This window comes from Petaurus breviceps, unplaced genomic scaffold (assembly GCF_028583685.1).
Source record: "Petaurus breviceps papuanus isolate PSGF00001 unplaced genomic scaffold, PetGlider_PUasm1.0 90535, whole genome shotgun sequence".
NCBI classification, from domain to species: Eukaryota; Metazoa; Chordata; class Mammalia; order Diprotodontia; family Petauridae; genus Petaurus; species Petaurus breviceps.
Window position 1 is genome coordinate 2,755,954 of NW_027187270.1, and position 19,764 is coordinate 2,775,717.

General features: G+C 47.6%; 1 protein-coding gene across 1 annotated transcript in view; it reads left to right on the forward strand.

Moving 5' to 3' along the window:
• GABRQ (gamma-aminobutyric acid type A receptor subunit theta) overlaps nt 1–19,764 on the forward strand; it is a 76,632-nt gene that overhangs the window by 47,851 nt on the left and 9,017 nt on the right. Inside the window, exons 5-9 of the mRNA XM_069063059.1 lie at nt 5,608–5,828; nt 13,376–13,458; nt 14,855–14,992; nt 17,841–17,993; nt 19,139–19,392. Coding sequence (XP_068919160.1) covers nt 5,608–5,828; nt 13,376–13,458; nt 14,855–14,992; nt 17,841–17,993; nt 19,139–19,392 — 849 coding nt within the window. The remainder of the gene's footprint in view (nt 1–5,607; nt 5,829–13,375; nt 13,459–14,854; nt 14,993–17,840; nt 17,994–19,138; nt 19,393–19,764) is intronic.

Sequence of the window (19,764 nt, forward strand, 5' to 3'; positions counted from 1 at the left end):
TAATAAAAAGGTTGTATCCTCCGAATAACAAAATCTCAGAACTGGGTGAAATGTTATATTATCTTGCCTATGGTATACTACCCCTCATTTAGCCCATAAGAGTAAGAGCAGATGAGAGGATTGAGATATGACCCAGTTTCCCCATGTGTAAAAATGAAGGACTTCAACCAGATGGTCTCTGAGATCCATCCCAGCTCTAGGATTCTATGGTTCTGAGGAAGATCTGTCTCTAGGACCTCTGTTCTCTCCATCCCATTAAGTTAAGTCAAACGAGATGGACTGAATGTGCCAATCACCTTTCCTGGGACCAGGAATCTGAACTCAATGAAATTTAGTAAGAGTTGTTGTAGATGATCAAAATGGTAAATGATTTTTAAAAACCTGTTTCTGGATGTTTGGCTGCGATGTAATCAGCCCTCAACCATTAGCAGTAGAGCGGCCAGTGGACAGTTTTGGAGGAACTGCCAAGGTCATGCTAATGGGATCCAAAACCATGATCTAGACACGATCCTTCTCCCAAGCCCCAAGTCCTTCCCATGGGGCAGTGGGAAGAGAGAGAGCTAGAGGTAGAGTCAGGGGAACCTCAAGTTAAATCCTGGTTCTACCCTTACTACCCATGAAACCTTGAGCACATTGCTTAACTTCTCTGAGCTTCTGGCAACTGCTCTAAGAGAAAGAACTAAATAGATTGCTATCTATTAGTGGGAGACGTCCCCTCGCTAATGTTCCTGATGTGTCCATGTTATTAATGTATTTACAATGTGTGAAGGGCACTATCCGAGGCACCAGGCATAGAGAGATGATACAGAGACCAATTTAGACTCAATGAAAAGAAAAACTTAGTAACAATTAGAGCTGATCCAAAGTGGAATGGAGTGCCTCCGGAGGTAGTGAGTTCCCCATCTCTAAGGTCTCCAAGCAAAGGCTAGATAACCGATAATTTGATACATGTTACTGAGAGGATACATGTTATGGCATTGATTAGCTGTTCCCTGAAGACCCTTCCAACCCCAATATGCTGTGAATCTGTGAAGCTAGTCATAGATCCTCCCTCAAAGAGCTTAGAGTAGGGAGGAGTAGGGAGGGGAATGTGAACACACACACACATTTAAAGAGTTCCCTATTCAACATCATTTCACAATTAGATTGATAATCTACTGTAGCCAATCGCTACCTGAAAGTTGGGTCCCTAGTTCTTTATTCCTCACTTAATATATTCACTCGCTCTCCTTATCTAGTAGGGTTGTTGGAAGCAAAGTCTTTCATGCATCTGATAGAAATAGAAATGTGAGATATTGAATAGCATGTTAAACACTTGCTATAGTTTGTCCTTAGCAGCAATGAGCAGCAGCCCCATTCACGACAAAGAGGAAGTGAGTTAATAGTTCCACCTAGTTGCTTCTGGAAGATAAAAGGAAAGAGACCAGGAAAAGAGAAATAAAGCCTGAACTTTTTTTCAGACCTCTAGCCCAAATCCCTGCAAGGTCAGAGTCACTGTCGAACTGATGGCCAGGCTTCCTCTATCTACTTGAAGAAACTGGGCTCGGGTCAAGAGGATTTAGCCCCTCAGATCTTAGCTTCCAGATGAAATCAGTGACACCTCCCCCCCCCCAACTCAGCTCTCTGCAGCTAGATCTCAGTGGGCTTTTATGAATGCCCTGTGCCTCTGGGGGTGATGTATTGTCCCTACCAAGCTATGAGCAAAAGATTGCTTTTAAAGAAACAATGCCCAGATTCATTTGAGAATTGTCATCTTTAGTGAGGTCTTACACTACAGATCAGAGGATTCCTATCCTCCACCTAGATTAATATCTGACTTTTTGGTTGCTTATTCTTAAGCCAGTCAACTCCTCATCCCTTCCTGCCCATCCCCCACCATTCTTCCTCCAGGATCCATGCAAAGATGTAATGCATTTTGTCTGCACACCTTGGGTCTTCTGGCATATCCAAGCAGCCCTGCTATAATTGCAGGTCTCTCTAAAACACTTTGAAAGCTTTTTTTGGTCTAGATTTAGGCTGCCCAGGAACAGCCCTTCCATTTATAACCCAGTTGCTATGGAACTAACTGCCCCCCCATAAGTATGTTTCACCTGGAGTTGTACTTTCACAGAACCAGTGAATGACATTAGGGGGAGTGTTCTGTACTATGCCATTTAGAATATAATCATTGCATAGGAGAGATCAAAGAGAGGAGCTTGAGAAGACTGAGGAAAGAGAGGTCATGTCTAGCTGGTGACATCAAGGGAGGCTTCATGGATTTGCTTAGAAAATTGTGAAGGGAAAGTAGTGTAAAGTCAGGCTGGGAATGTGGGTTGGAGCCAGACTGAAAAGTCCTGAACTGCAACATAAGGAGAAGGTAACTAAACACTAGGGAGCCACTGCAGGTTTTTGAGTAGAAGAGTGATGGGATCGGAGTTGTAATTTAAGAAAAGTATGGTGGCAGCAATAGGAGATGTAGATTAGAGAGGGGAAGCTGGCAAACCATTTAGGTAGCTACCACAGTAGTCTAAACCCAAGATAATGACCCAGAGTAATTACAGGATGAAGATCTGAGATGGAGTGGAGGTAAAATCAGTAAGATTTGGTAACTAATTGAATGAAGGGGGGAGGTAGCAAGTGAAAGAGAGCGAAGAGTCAAAAATGACTGTGGCTTCAGACCTTGTGACTTGAGGACAGTGGTGCAAATAGTTCCATTGTGCATATCTTGGGTTTGAGTTGTAGATAGAATACCCCAGTGATATGGCAAGCAGACAGTTGGAGGGTCTTTTCCTAGGCCACTAATGGAAGGCAAAAGGCTGTGGAAGCTGATGAAAGGAGAGCAGCAGGAGCCTTCAGTGGACCTACATGGGCCCAAGAGCCTCGTAGGCACACTGTCCACCTCCCATAGCTGTCTGAATGGATGGGTAGGAGGGGGACTCCCTAAGATCTCTCCTGACCCAGAGAGAGGAAGGAAGTTACTTTCTCCAGCCAGCTGGTAGGCAGAAGTGAGGGCAGCAGCCTAGGTTCCTGGTAGCCAGCAGTGAGGGCAGAAGTCTGTGTTTCCTCCCCAGTGGAAAAAAATCTTCATTTTTTAAAATCTCATGGTTAGCTGTGATGTCACTACTCTGCATAACCCTTTTCCTCTGTAGACTTCCAAGCAGTCATGAGCAGATATAGACACAAACACAGGCCAAGCCAGGGAATAATATCTGTAACACTTCAAGGATTATAAAGTGCCTTCCTCCCAACAACCTTGCAAAGTGCCCCCATTTCATGGGTCAGGAAGTTAAGGCTCAGATAGATGAAGCGATTTGCCCCCAGACTCATAGTAGGGACCCAGGTATCCTAGATGCATGTGCAAGGTTCTTTCCACCACTTGCAGGCCCAGGATCAGTGCTCTGGCACAGCAGCCTGTGCCTAGTTAAGGAGAAACTGGTTCTGCTAAGTGCTCAGTTCTCCTGGTTGAAGGTCTTCAAGCAGAGACTGGATGACTACTTCATAGGTATAGCATAGAGGAGATCCTTGTTGGTGCATGAGTTGAACTAGATGGCAATGAGGTCCCTTCCAACTCTTAAGACTGTGATGGTCTTCACTGTCAATATCTTCTTGTGCTGTAGGATGGACAAAGGAGCCTGCAGGGGAATCTGACTTCCCAGAGGGCTTAGGAACCGGCCAGATAATGGGAGGGAACACTAAGCAGGGAGCCTAGATCAATCCCAGCTGAAAATGTTGGCAGCAAAAGCCCTTGGGCAGCTATTGGAGCAGTTACAGCCATTGACTCCTCTTGCCTGCTATATCCCAGAGTTCAATATGGAAGTCATTCTTCGCCTCTTACTGTTCACACTTCCTTGTAATCTGAGATTCTTTATTGAGAACTAAATCTCTGTCCTCGCTCAGCTACCTGGCTTCAAAGCTACTAACACAGCCTGCCCAGCTATGCTCTTGCATTGCTCCCCTAACTCTGCATGACCCAAAGCTGAAAAATAGCTGGACGGCTGAGCCACGGCACTGTGTGTATGCATGTCTGTGGGGGGAAGGTGGTCACTTGGGTTGTCGAGAAAGGCTGCAGTGTCCAGCAATCACTAGGCTACTGGTTCATACTCATTTTGGAAAAGAAAAGAAGGAAACACAACTAATGGTGTGAGGACCTTGGAGAGCTCAACTAAGAAGTTCAGGGCATGAGCTACACCACACTAATGATGGGTGCCCTTCCTAATTCACTGGTTGATAATGCTGAAATGGGCAGGGAAGACTGGGACTTCTGCTGTGTAACTGTGAAAAACACCTGTTGCAGCTCAATGGAAGTAGTTTGTGAAAAAGGATGGTGCCTTCCTCATTGCAGTACCCACAGGGCAATGGAAGTTTCAGGTGGGATCTCTATCTCTACTACAGAGAGCACAAGTGGACTGACCCCATTCTTGTATCTTATTCAGTCCCCTTTCCAGTGAATGGCCTGTACTTGGGCTGGGGAGGGGAAAAAGGAAGCCACTTCTGCAGAGTCACCAGGGAAATGTGCACATCCTATGGGAGTTTCCCCCTCAGATAGAGCCTAGGATAGAACCCAAGTGTGAAGACTGTCCGGAAATGCTACACGCCAGGCGTGATACCAATACTGAACATAGGTATGGAAGCATCAGCACATTAGTTTAATCTCAGCAGCCCTAGGAGAGAGGTCACACAGGGATTATTATGCCTGTATTACAGAGGAGAAGACTGAGCCTCAGAGGGCTAAAAGTGGCTCGCCCAGGGTTATGCAGTTGGTACCCAACTAGGTAGTCCTGAGTTCAAATCCTACTTTGGACATTGTGTGACTGTAAAGCTGTATGACCCTGGGCAATTCACTTAACTCTGCAGTTCTCTAGGCAACTCTCTAAGACTGTGGGTTGCAGAGAAGGTTCCTACCTGCATTGGCAGAGGCAGTTTCTGCACTAAGGATTTCCCTATGCTAATCAAATCGCAGGCTCAGTCCCTATCCCTGTCCAAGCCAAGAGTGGAACCCAGGCCTCTTGCCTCCCAGAGCCATATTCTTTCCTTTGCACTGGTACAGTATGACCAAGAAACATCTTGAGTCTCCCTCTCTGGTCTGTCAGCCATGCTGTGCTCCTGGGCCTCCCCTCTCCAGAGAGAGTATTGGCTTTAAGATGTGGGCCCCGGGGGCTGTAAGACTGGATCCTACTAGGGAAATTCCTACCTGACCTACTACTTCCATTTAACAGGAACTTGTCTTTCTGAGCACTACCAGAGGAAGGTACATGGCTTGGGTGGAAATAAGAGAGTTTGACCTCTTGGACACTAGCCCTTGCTGTCCCCACAGTGCTGTTAAATCTTGGGTATGCCCCCTCCTCTGTGTCCCTGGAGGACTAGAGCAGGGGGTCAACCCTCAGTACCCAGACTGAGCCATGTCCCTCCTCTTCTCTGACAAGAAGAAGACTTGATGGACCACCCAGAAGGTGGGGGAGCAACAGCATGTTCTTCATTTCCATGCCTTATGGGGACGCCTTTAGCCACCACTCCCTAAGACAGAGCCTTAGCTCCCGTTCTTTGGATACACACATACACACACACACACACACACACACACACACAGAGTTAACTTCAACATATTGGCTCTCCTTTATGCCTCCACAGGACTATACCATCACCATGTATTTCCAGCAGAGCTGGAGGGACAAGCGTCTGGCATACAGTGATTTTGATTTCAACCTGACTTTGGACAACCGCGTGGCCGATCAGCTGTGGCTCCCTGACACCTACTTTCTGAATGACAAGAAATCCTTCCTGCACGGAGTGACTGTGAAGAACCGCATGATCCGGCTCCATCCCGATGGAACTGTCCTGTATGGCCTCAGGTAATTGCCTCCAGGAGTCTAGAACCCACCATCAAGTAGGCAGAGAGCCCAGAGACCCACCTCCCACTCACTGGGCACTGCAAAAATAACCTGCACTGGCATTTAGCAACACACTTTTAAAGTTATGATTACTGAGGTGGGGCAGGGCAAGGGGAGCAAGTTAAAGAAGCATAAGATAGAGGTACTGTCCTCAAGGAGCTTCTCATCTAGTTGGGGGAAAAAAACATAAAATGTCTAAAGAACACAAATAGCGAGTGAGAGAAAGAGAGAGACAGAGACACAGAGAGACAAAGAGAGAGATGCAGAGACAGAGAGACTGGTAAAGGCAGGAGTGTTCTCTCTCGGTGCCCAACCACGGCAGTGGGCTTAGCCAGCACAATCAGACCTGCAGCTCTGGGCTGAACCCAGGATGCAGGTCTCACCCCTACTGCTCCTCCCAGAAATGAGTGCTGTGTCCATAGCATACTCTTACCCACAAGTGCTTGTGCTCCCAGTTCTGGCCCCCAAAGGTTGCTGACCTGCAGCCTGCATGCATGCATCTGCAGGCACACACATGCACACCCACATACCACATGGGGAAAATACTTGGGATGCCTAGACCTCCACTGTTGCCTGGTCCTTCCCTTGGCTCCTGCTCCTCAGATCCTCTCCCCACCAAAGTATAACAGTCAGACAGCCCAAATCCTCAGAATAGAATCTTTCCATTTAAAAAATCAGGTTTCCACTGCAGTTCCTGTCTAAGCCTTTACACAAATTCCCCAGGCCTCCTCTGCCTCCAGACCTCCCCTCTCCCCTGCCATGTGACCAACCTGTCTAGCTGCTTCTCTGGTGACATCTTTATCATGCCCATAGCACTGTCATAAGCTTGGGATTAGGGCTTTGCTGTGAAATTGGCAGGTGAAGAAGCCAGGCTTCAGAGGGGAGCTGAGGAAGCAGGGGGAATTTGGCTTCTGCCTGTCTGAGCCTGGGCTCCTTGACCCTCTTTTGGCCCCAGATCCTCCCTGCCCCTGCTCCCAGAGTCTTTCCTGCAAAGGGAAGTTTGGCATCTGCCCCTCTTAGTGGCCAACTCCCACTTCAGGGGCTCAGAACCTTTGTGATGCTTCTTGCACACCGCCCTGATCCTGCCCCACCAGCAGCAGCAGCACCAGCACTCTCATCCTGTGGCCTTAATTTTCCCAGGCAGAATTGCCTGACCTGGCCTATGTTTCAAACCCTGCTCTCTTCTAGGGGACAACCAACTAATGTAGAAAGGCTGAGTCCAGAGTGCTGGTGCTTACTAACTGTAATCATGGACAAGCTATTTCCTCTGTAAGCATCAGTTTCCCCAAGGGTAAAATAGAGACGATAGTACCCACCTCACCAAACCGTTGTGAGCCTCAAATGAGAAAATGGACATAAAGCACCTGGCCAATTGTAAGCTTCCATGTTTTTGGCAGCCATGTGGTGCAGCGAAAAGAATGGTAGATTTGGAGTCTAAGGACTCAAGTTCAAATCCCACACCTCTGCTGTTTATGGCCTTGGACAAGTCATTTAATCTCTCTAGGCCCCAAGTTTGTTCATCTGTATAATGATGGGGAGTTGACTTCTAAGGTCCTTTCAGTCACAAATGCATGATCATGCTTATTATAATAATAATATTATATATTATGTTTCTGGCCAACCTTGCTCTGCAGCAGGTGGGCCCTTGGAAGGCCAACTTGGTTCCCTCTTGCTGTACCCTGGAGTTCTGAGCCTCCTTCTTATGCCCATGGCCCAATTCATCCCCTATCCTCAACCACCCCAATGAGTGCAGAAGGGCCTGAAGGAAGGAGGACCTAAGGTCATTTGGCTCTTCTGCCAAAGGGCTTGTTGGCCCCCAAAAGCCACAGGAAAGGAAGGCCTTGGTGCCCAAGCCAGTGTCACCTAGGATCAGTGTATTCAGCTGGCCCAAAATTGGTGTCTTCCCAAGAACCAAGACTTGGCCCGAAGGAAAAAATGGAAGTCCCCAAAATAAAAACCAGGCAGATTCTTCCCTGTAACAAAGCAACCAAGCCATGAGTCCGGAGGTTTCCTAAAATCACAGGGAAGCTTTAGAATCTGCTGCATTGGGATTGCTGGAACAGAGTAGAGCCTGGAGGCCAATCAAACCCCCTCTCTTTTTCCAAGAGAGAGAGGGAGAAGCCCCTGTCACAGAGGACCAGGATATAGGCTCCTCTGATCCTAGTTATGGCCATCTGCAGCCTGGGAGAAAATCCTCCCCACCTTTCCAGACATTGTAAAACTAGGTGTCTGAGGACTGGTCAGACTTTTCTTGGTCCCCACCCTGCTTCCCCAGTGCCCTGCCTTGTTGCAGGCTCTGGCTGGCTCTCAGTCTCTCTCTTCACTAGAGACAAGATGTCTTTTTTGCAATGGGTATGAGGATCCAAGCTCCCTCTAGTTAAGGACCCTTGAGCACCCCTAAGAGAATTTGGTTTCCATTTTTCTAGTCAAGGCCTGGCCTTTAAGGGGACTTGAATCTCTTGTAGACTTGCAGTACCCACTGGAGACACAAGAAGGTGAATTGGGGCCAGGATCCAGGCTCTGGCCTCCAACTTCCCTCTGTGCCCTCATCAACCCCAGTCACCATCAGAGATAACAAAGAACAAACCACAGCCTAGAAAGAGAACATTGCCACCAGAGCTCCATTTAAGGCATTAATTAAGCTTTCAAAGTCAAAATGGTGCATGGCAGAGCCTGGCTATCTGAGCAAGGACTCAGTCTAAGCTTCCCTTTGGGGCCATTCAGCTCTTACTAAATACTTAAAAATCACAACCTATCCCTCCCTTCTCATCCTGTGTGATTCTCATTCATATCCTCTAGAGGAGCCTTCCTCTGGGAGTCAAGAAGGGGTGCCCTAGATCTCTTCACGTGCCATGGATACCAATGGAGCCACAGTGAGCTGTCCATCTGGCATCCCCAGCTTATACTATAGGACCTGCCCAGCTCCTTTTCTGGGCCTGTGCCTCTCTGATGAAATCCTTGATGCAGCTTCTCCTGGGCAGCTCTTCACTGGTGATATCTGGCAGCATTCTCATGATCACCAGAGCTTTTGGCTATCCCTGAACTTTAACTCTTTGGCAAATTCTGATTAGGAAAATGGAGCTTGGAGCTGCCATGAGAAATGTTGTTTAAAAGGGTTATGGATGGTGCATTGTAGGAGGTGAAACATATTACCTGAATGAGGAAATCCCCACTGGAGTGGCTTGGCCTGGACCTATGTTCCAAGATGGAAACCACTGTGTTGTGTGTTGTCAAACCAGCAGGGAGGCCTGATGCTTCTCTCCAGGTAGAGCCAGTTAGCTGGGTACACAGTGGCAATAGGGAAGGACAGGAGCCTCAGGCTGCTATTTGGGGGTTTTTTAATTCAGTTTCATTTTGTTTTCAGTTCCAAAATATTTCCCTTGCACCTCACCCTCCCCCTCCCATCAAGAAGGCAAGGAAAACAAAACCTGTTACAAATATGTATAGTCATGCAAAACAAATTCCCACATTAGTCACATCCCCTGACCAAACAAAAGAAAAAGAAAGAAAAGAAAATATGCTTCAATCTGCACTGAATCCATCAACTCACTATCTGGTGGTGCATGGTATGTTTCCTCATGAATCCTTTGGATTTGTGGTTAGCCAATTTTTGTTGATCAGAGTTCCTGTGTCTGTCAAAAGTTGTTCTTCTTTTCACTGTCTTTGCCATTGTATACATTGTTCTCCTGGTTCTGCTCACTTCACTTTGCATCAGTTCATGTGACTATTCTCAGGCTGTTCTGAAATCATCTCCTTTATCATTTCTCATAGCATAATAGTATCCCATCACCTTCGTGTACCATAGCTTGTTCAGTCATTTCTCAACGGATGAGCAACCTCTCAGTATCCGGTTGTTTGCCACAATGAAAAGAGGTGCTGTAAATATTCAGGCCTCCATTTTGTCTTGCTATTCACCCAGACTGAAGAGCAAGGAGAAGCCTTCCTTCCAAGTGCTGCCGGAACAGCATCTTTTCTCAACAAGCAGTAGCTTTTACCATAAACAAGAGACTTTTACAAAAGGAAAGAAAATTCCTTCTTGAAGTGATAACCATGAGGTTTGGAGAACAATAGACCCTTTGAGATCTGGGTGAGGCCACTAATGAAGTTCATACCTCCCAAGTAATGCCAGAGCCAGTCTGGGATCCCTGGCCTCAGGGGTACTGGAACTCCCCTCCTGCCATGCGGCCCCCCCTTCATTCTCCTGAAGATGACAGGGTGTTACTGTACCATATCTGGAAGAGATGGATTGTTACCATCATTCTCTCCACCCTCTGCACCCTTCTCATCTAGCACCATGCCATTTGGATATCCCAATAAAGACATTTGGCTACCTAAGGCCTGGGGGGAGAAGAGGGCAGACAGGAACAATGATACCCCTTTCTGACATTCAGTGGTCTGGATTCTCCCTGTGGGCCCCAGTCCCCACCAAGGAGTGGAAATGCATTCCTTACTAATTAGTCCAAGTCCTTTTTTCTGTCATCAGCCCATACTGGGCTATAAATAGATTATTTATAAACATCCCATTCTGGCATACCTGGCTTGAGCCCCAACCAGCCACACTCCCTCCAGAACTCCGAGATCTTAAGTAAAGAGCTGAGTACATTATCGTCAGAGCAGCTAGGTGGCAAAGTGGCTAGAGTGCTAGACCTGGAGTCAGGAAGACTCATCTTTCTGAGTTCAAATCTAGCCTCAGACACTTAGTAGCTGTGTGACTCTCGGCAAGTGACGTAACCCTGTTTGCCTCAGTTTCCTCATCTGCAAAATGAGCTGGAGAAGGAAATGGCAAACCTCTTTGTATCCTTGTATCTTTGACAAGAAAACCCCAAATGGGGTCACGAAGAGTCAGATATGACTGAAATGACTGAATTACTATGCCATTATAGCCAAATGTCAACATTAATGTCCTCCAAATCCCAGTAGACACTAGGAATGATGGCACCACTGTAACAGCGAGACAAGAGGACGATACACAGGCAGTGGGGCTAACCCTGGAAGAGTTCTTGAAGCATTTTTTCTGGGAAGCTGGAAAACAAGAACATTCCCCTGAGAAGAATGCTGGTAGCCACTTTCAGCCCACAAGATCCAGCAAGTTGCCTAGAACAATGTTTGTTTCCTTCACTTATTCAACCCGTACACTGCCTGATCTTCTCCCTCCCTGGCCCTGCCTGGGAAACCAAACTACGTGGACTCGATTCATCACAATTTGATCATGGGTGACTTGGTTCCCCTCTCTGCTCCTCCTTTCATCAGCCAAGCTCCAGTGGAAGCCCCTCTCCTCCCCCTCCCCCTTCAAGGGTGGCTGGTAATGTTGGAGCCAAAGGCAGGGAGGATGGAGGGGTGTGTGTGTGTGTAGGGAATGTGTATGTGTCTGTGCACGTGTATGTGTGTGAGACATATGTGTGCATCCATATACTCCCTTAGTCTCCCCAGATCTATTTATAGCACAGTAGGCAATGGCAAAGAGTCTCCTCAAGGCTTCATCTCCCACAAACAGTCTTCCCAGACAGCCAAGAGATAAATTTAGCACACAGGATTTCTTAAAGAGACAGTGAAGCAGCCACTTGCTTTCTCTGTCCTTCCCCTAGTCTCTTCCTCTGACTCATTGCCTGCTGCCTCCCCACCTTGGGCCACCTTTTCTCTGGGGGGTCTCTTGGCTTCCCTTTTTCTGCTCAGGTCTTGGTTCTTTGTCCTTTTATTCCCCTGCCCCCTCCTGCTTTATCCTGGGCCTATCATTCAGGCCACAGGGCTCAGCTCAGCTCCCAGTGAACACTTCACTGCTTTTCCCCGCTCCATAAACAAGTACGCCAGTTGATGAATGCTTTGGGGATTGCTAATTAAAGGGGGGAAGTAAGCAGACACATACACGCGTGCACACACTGTGTGAAATGGAAATTGAACTCAGTGAGGCTAGAAGGAGAAAATGGAGCTGTGAAGGGGCTTGGGATGAAGAGGACGATGCAGACTGACACAGGGGGCTAATGGGAATGATTACATAAGACATGATCAGGCTTTTTTATCCCACTCATTCCCTACCTCTCTCCCCCAGGCTTCTCTCTTTTCCTCCCAGGACCTCTACTTCAGCCACATACACACACCACCACTTAGGACATAGGCTAGAATTTCCAATGATCCACTCTGGTCCAGCTGCCCTTCATGTCCACCTACACATAAACCTTTGTCCTCTCTCCACTGCACATACATGCTGGTAGTTCCAGGTGTGTTCCCTAAGCCACCAAATACCTGTGTGTAATCACACAGGCCTATTTACACACATCATACACACACCTGGATGCCACGTGTCACCTTCATTCTCATGACCTCAGACATTGGCAGCTATGTGGCCTAAGAGGGAGTTTTAAGTTTTAGGGAGCTATGTAGCCTTGGGGGAGTCCCCTGACTTCTCTGTACCTCAATTCCCCTGTGTGTAAAATCAGGGCATTGGATTAGATGACCTCCCAGATTCCCACCAGCTTTTCCAAGGAGCCTAGGAATTTGCAGCAAGTGTCTTGGTTCTAATGATTTTTTTGGAGGTAGAAAGGCAGGGAAATTGGAGTTAAGTGACTTGCCCTAGGCCACAGGTTCTGATGACTCTGGTCCCACCTTTGCAAAAACAAGGTACTTAGTTTTGTGTTTTTAATCTTGGCAGATTACTAAATTCCTTTGTTGCACATATAATATTCTTTCCTTCCCCTTCACATCTTCAGTTCATTAATCTTCTCACCATATAGGTAGAGAGAATGAAAGACAGAGAGACAGATAGATGGATGGATAGATAGATAGACAGACAGACAGACAGACAGACAGATAGGTGAGGGAGACAGAGAGAAACAGAGACAATGGCCTAGAGGCAAGAGCCCTGGACTTGGGTTCAAATTCTGGTGGTCACTAGATTTGAAACCTTAGATATGTCATTTCCCCTTCATGGGCCTTAGTTTCTCCATCTAAAGTGAGTAGAGTGGACTAGATGGTCCCTTCAGCTCTAAAGCCTATGATTCTCTAAACTCTTAACCAAACCACTATATACACTATCTTAGCAAATTGGCACAAAACATAAAAATAAGCATTTTAAGCAAAAAAAAAGACAATAAAATGAGGTGGGGGAGACTAGAATATATCTAAGATCCCTTCTACCTTGAAAAACTCTGGTGCAATGGAAGCAGTGGCAGGTTGGAATAAATAGGACAAGGGTTCTGTGTAATCTTGGGTGTTGCACTTGACATCTTCCCAGGCCAGTCTCAGTTTCCCCCTCTCTAAAGCAAGAGGAGCAGACCAGATGATCCCAAAAGCTTTCTCCCACCTCTGCTATCCTGGGAAATCAACAACTCCATGAATAAGTTCGACCAGACTGAAATGTCTCACGATATTGGAACCGCATGCCATGGAGGATGCATTGCCCTCCCTCCCCCTCCTTCCAGCCCCCTCCCTGAGTCTCCCCAGTTGTCGTGGAAACAGCGGCCCCTCCTGCCACCTAGATCTCATGTCTTCTTTCATGTTCTTTCCCCTGCCAGAATCACCACTACTGCCGCCTGCATGATGGACCTGCGCAGATACCCCCTGGACCAGCAGAATTGCACCCTCGAAATTGAGAGCTGTACGTATCCGTCCTTGGTCCCTTTTCCTCCCCCTGTTCCAGCTTCTGTGAGTCAGAAGAAGGAAGGAGCAATGGAGGGGCTTGGAGGCAGCTCGTGCTTCCTCTCTGCTTTTTTCTCCAAAGCCCCTGCCTCTAGATGCATGCCAGTCCACATGATTTTGAATCTCCAGCTGCCAGAGAGACACTTGATCCTTCCTTCTTGGTGACTGATGGAATGCAATCAAAACCCTTTTTTAATTCCAACCATTCTCCAAATATATTACCTTCTTGCCTCCCATTCAAATGAACGTAAGACAATCTAATTCTAACACAGACATTGTCCAAAAACTTAATGCTCTGTTTGTGAATGTGCATCTCACAGAGTACTAGTTATGTTCTTGAAAGGTTAGGTTGAACAGTAAATTGTCTTGCTCAGCATGATTTACCAATGGAGTGGAAATGAGATCCTGATGTCATACTTGGTACCTCTTGGTATTTTGAGAATAGGTTATGACCAAGAAAACAGTGGAATGGGAACTATACACAATTCCCTACACTATAGATTTTGTTTATAATGAGACACTTTAGGGAAATTTGCTACTGTTAAAGCCAGTTTTTCTTTTTCTTCTCCATGACTTGTAAGCCTCACTCATTATGTGGGCAGCAAAATTGACATCCTTAACATTTTTGTCGTTGCCACTTAGAGAATTTGAAATGGACTTTGATCTTTTGAGCTGGCTTCTTTGACTCTGAAAGCATCCCTGTTGACAGAAGTCACCTGAGGGATGGGGAGACCAGTGACCTTTGGGAGCCTTTGAACAAAGGCTTCATCCCTTTTCCATGCTTTTTCATTCATCCTGAGTACAAATATTAGCTAAAGACTCAGGCACAGACAGCTGACAACATATTAGCCTGTACACCAATGCTTATCCGTGTGTGTGTGTGTGTGTGTGTGTGTGTATGTGTGTAACAGGAGGGGTTGCCTCTCTGGAAAAGCAGTAAGGGCTAGGTTGAAGGGAAGAATTAGAGACAAGGGGTGCATTGGCCACTGTGCTAATAGGAAGACTTATATGGGCAGCTGATAACCTTTTGAGAAATGAAATCCAAAGCACCCACAGAAGTGTGTGACAGGAGGGGGGGTGCCATTTCCTCCTCAGCTCAGAAACTCTCAAGTTGCCTCTTTGTCCACATGGCCCATAGGAAGCTCCCCCTGGTGGCCCTCTGAAAAGGCTGCTGAGCACCTTTGTCCTGAGCTGTACAGTACCTGCTGGTGGCTGAGGACCTGAAGGAAAGCAGACCCCATTCTCAGGCTCCTACCCCCAGGGGATACCTGCTGAGAAAGGAGTGCATTTGACTGTTTCAGGACCATTCTGAAACTGACCCATCTCCCTGCTTCTCTTCCACCTCCTCCTTCTAGATGGCTACACTGTGGATGATATTGTGTTCTACTGGCAAGGGAATGACTCGGCTGTGACTGGGATGGATACATTGGAGCTGCCTCAGTTTACCATCATGGAACAAAGACTGGTTACCCGAGAAGTGGTGTTTACCACAGGTGGGCCCCGGAAACCCACATACCAAACCACTGACTACCCTTCTCCTACCCTTTCTTACCTCTGCCTCTGTTTCTGTCTCTGCCTCTCTCTTGCTATGTCTATCTCTTTCCCTGTCTCCTTCTGCCTTGCCCTCTGCCTCTATTTCTGTCTCTGTGCCACTATTTCTATCTCTTTCTCTCTCATCCTCTCTATCTCCTTTTCTCTCTCCTTCTCTTTCTCTGTGTCTCTCTCCCTCTCTGTCTGTGTGTGTCTGACTCTGACTCAACCTCTCCCTATCCCTCTCTCTTTCTACTTCTTTATCACCCCTTCCTCCTCCCTCTCTATTCCCCTCTCCCCATCCCCTTACCTGCTCTGGACCGCCTTTGCTTTTTTCCTCTGTATCCCTAGTGCTTAGCACAGTGCTTGATACATCATGAGCGCTTAATAAACGCATTTTCATTCAGTCAGTACAGGCTCCATTTCTCTCCTGTCCCCTCTTTTCTGTCTCCCTTGTCTGTGCGTCTCTTGATTTTCTCTTGCCCCTGCCCCAGCCTGAGTACTTCTTGGAGGGTGGTCCCAGGAAGGAGCCTTTTCTACCGCCCCTCTTTACAACTTCACCCCTATCTCACAGAATCAATATGTGCCAGGGCCTCAGAGGGAGCTCAGCCCAGAGAGGTCAGCTGCTCTTCAAGGAACCACACCTCACCCATCTACCTGGCATCCTCTGCCCTGTAACAGGGGCTCACTGGGGCATCTGAACTGCCCATGTCCTGACTGAAGGATCTCCCCCTTCAGATGGTCCTCAGAAGTAAAGCAAGAAAAACCAAGACAAACCAGACAGCCTTCTGTGTTAGGGAATTTAGTGCTAAAGTGACAGCTCCACACCCAGGGAGACAGATTCCAAGTCCAGACTGACTGCCAGGATTGCAAGGGACTCTGCGTTCGTGGTCACCTAGTCCATCCCCTCTCTTCTTGGGTCACAGCCCCTAGCCAGATTGACATACAGACCATGGAAAAGCTTTATTCTGCCCAGTTCAGAGCACTAAGAAGTATACTTGTATACTCTTAGGTAGATCACCTCCCCCATGCTAGGCCTCAGTTTCCTCGTGTATAAAATAAGAGGGTTGGACTTGATGGCCCTGGAACCTTTCCAGTCCAGAATCCTCTAGTTAGTTATAAAAAAAACTGGCCCAGGATGCAGAGCTCCCTCAGTTGGTACCTGCCTATGAATCTCATTTTCAGTCACATGGAATTCCCCTCCCAACCAACTCCCAGCCCTGGAAGCAGCTGCCCCTGTGTCCAACAGCCTGGACTCCCATTGGGTTTTCCTCTGCTTTTCTAGGAGCATGCTACTAGCTTTTCCTTTTATCACAGTATTTCATAATTTAATTTGTATTTGCTCCTAAAAAGCAAGCTAGCTGCTTAGAGGGCTAGTGGCTACCATTTGGGTGAATCTGAGTTTCTGGGAATCCTGGCCCAGTCTCACCTTCAAGCGATGAGCCAAAGAATAAGACAAAAGTTTCCCAGAGTCCAACTACATGCCAGAAGCAAGTCCAAGCTAACGGAATGATTTCTCACTTTGAAAATCACCAAACTCTTCACCAAGCTTGGTGAAATGATCTCTCTACCATCCATACTCTGATCCCTAGGAACATTTAGGGGAACTCTAACAGGTATAGAGGTCTAGAGGTAAACTCAGAGAAGCTTTACAGCACAGAAAGCAACAGAAGATAGCAGGCCTCAAATTCCAGCTCAGTCACTACCTGTCTGTATGGCCCTGGACACCCCACTCCCCCAAAACCTTGGTTTCTCCTCCTGTAAAGGAGGGGGAAATAACAGTACTTCCCAGGATTGTCATGAAGAAATCACTATAAACCTTAACATTCTCCAAAAACATGAGTTATGATTGAAAAGGGACTTTTATTACCATGGGGCCCTCTCCTCTCCCACAGGCCAGTCACGTGTCTCTCCTGTGGCCTTCCCTCCCCTCTGTTTGAAGGAGCCTAAGAGGTTATCGGACAGACCACTGTACCTCCAGTTCAGTTCATTATAAACCAGCATGACAAAGACAGTTGAGCTTCTGCCTGCTGGGGACCTGGCTTGGTGACCCCAGTGTCCATGTAGCAGCCGTCAGATTTATAGTGAGCTAAGCACAGATTGGCCAGGGGGTAGTGGCCTGGCATCGTCAATGCCGCCAGCAAGGCCTGGTTTGCTGCTAAATGGGCAGGTGGTTGGAGAACATCCTCCCAAGCCATCAGCACTCACAGTCCCTCCCGTATATGCCTGCCTCTTTACACTCCTCCCTGCAGATTCAATTCCATTCAATTTAACAAGCATTTATTAAAGGGTATGCCAGGCACTATGCTAGGCCCTAGGTATACAAATTCAAAAATGGAACAGCTCCTGCCATCAAGGAGGGGGGGTGGGGGAAGGGGAAGGGAGGGAGTGGCATATACACAAATAAGTCGATGACCACAGAATTTGATAGGGCACACCTGGGAAATCAGGGCAGCTCTCACATACGAGGGGGCACTTAAGCTGACCCTTGAGGGAAGGAGGGAGGGGGGGCGGTCGGTTCCAAGAGGCAAAGGCAGGATGCCATAGAGGATAGCATATGAAAGAGCCCAGGGCAGGAGAAGGAATCCCACTGGGAACACAGAATGTATGAAGGGGAATAATATAGTTAACAAGACTGGGAAGATAGATCAGAAACACAATTGTGATCAGCTATAAATGCCAAAGAAAGGCATTTGTATTTGAGCCTAGATGCAGTAGGGCATCACTGGAGTGCTCCCCACCCCCATTATCTTAGTAGCACTGGCATCAACTCCTAGATAACAGGAACGGCCGGCTGGGGTGTCTCCTCAGGTTCATACCTGCGTTTGTCACTGAGTTTCCGGATCAAGAGAAACATCGGCTACTTCATCCTCCAGACTTACATGCCCTCTGTCCTCATCACCATCCTGTCCTGGGTCTCCTTCTGGATCAATTATGATGCTTCTGCTGCCAGGGTGGCACTAGGTAAGTCTGCTTCTGGAGTAATCGCCCTGGATTGCAGCCATTTTTCAAGGATACAGAAAAGGAGAGATGGCCTTTGAGATGATTACACACCCCCTCCAAGGAAAAGATCTCTAAACACTTGCCCTGGCACAGCCTGTGAGGAGCCAGTCTGAACGTGAAGGCAGAACTGGGATCCCCATGGCACTGGGGTACATGGCACCAATGGGGGTGATGTGGACGGAGTGTATGAAGACAACAGGCTCCATCCATCCCATGATATTCAATAGAGTCAAGAATCCGGGATCTGGATTTGGAGCACATGGGTTCAAATCCCAGCTCTGCTCCTTGCCTTTGACAAGTCCCTCCCTCTTTCTGGGCCTCTTTTGTAAAAAGAGGGGGTTAAACTAGGTGCCTCCCAAGGTCTCTTCCAACTGTAGACCTATGATGCTGTGATCCAAAGGCTCTCATTAAAATAAAACTACCCCCTGGAAAGAATAATCCATAAAGCCTTCTGAAAGACCTGAAACCTGGCCCAAGGTAGGCCTGGGGAAGGTGCTACAGAAAGAGGCTGTATGGAGATGGAGGGATGCCAAAGACAAACTTGGTCTCCTTTGCAATAGGACTGAGTCCTCAACACTCCCAGATCCACATGCATGAACACAGGCCTCCACCCTCACTCCAGTATCTTACTGCCCAAGCAGTTTGAAAAATTGAATGTGAAGAGAAGTAACCTTTATTAATTGCATTATTTTGACATCACAGTCATTTTGGGGGGGGAGGCAATCAGGGTTAAGTGACTTGCCCAAGGTCACACTGCTAGTTTTTGTGTTAAGTGTCTGAGATCAGATTTGAACTCACGTCCTTCTGACTCCAAGGCCAGTGCTCTATTCAATGCACCACCTAGCTGCCCCACCATCAGTCATGTCTGACGATATTTCCCTCACCTTGGAATTGACCTCTCCCTTTCACTAAGAAAAACAGTTCAGCAAAGGCACCAAACCACTGCACAGCTAGGCCTCCCCTGCTTCTCCTGCAGCTCCTACTTGATTCTAATTTGCTGCAGATGTAGCAGTCTGTGGCCTTAGGCTAACCACAGGGGGGCCCCAACACCTGAGTTCTCTCCAGCTCCAAGCTCTCTGACAGGTTTGGTGCTATATTGTTTGCAGGTGTAACTACAGTGCTCACCATGACCACCATCAACACTCACCTGCGGGAGACCCTTCCCAAGATCCCATACGTCAAGGCAATCGACATCTACCTCATGGGATGCTTTGTCTTTGTGTTCCTGGCTCTTCTGGAATATGCCTTTGTTAACTACATCTTCTTTGGACGTGGTCCCAGTGAGCAGAGCAGGCAGGCCCAGGCCAGCAAACGTTCCCTGTCCCAGGGAAAGCGCGGCAAAGGGCGCAGAGGACCCCAGGTTGGTCATGCTCTTCCACACTAATGAAATCCCAAACCCCTCTCTCAGGGTTTTCACAGTTCTAGGGCTTCCTTAGACTGAGCCTGAAAGGGTGTCCTAGCCTAGGGGTGAGAAGTAACTCTCCATGATTTCCTTTGGGGTTAGTATTGCAGGGTCTACTCAAGCTGTAGAAATCAGCTGGGGATGACGGCCCCTCTGAATCGGGTCCAGGGAAGTTCTAAAATAGCCAAAGGAGATTTGGCCCTCTGGGTCCTCCCAAAAGGCCATCAAACATAAGGAAGCACTGCCCCTGGTCTGAACTTCTACACTGTCGCTCATTGATCACCTGCCAAGAAGTCACCTATCTGCCTGCTCAAGTTCCCTCTCTGAGGC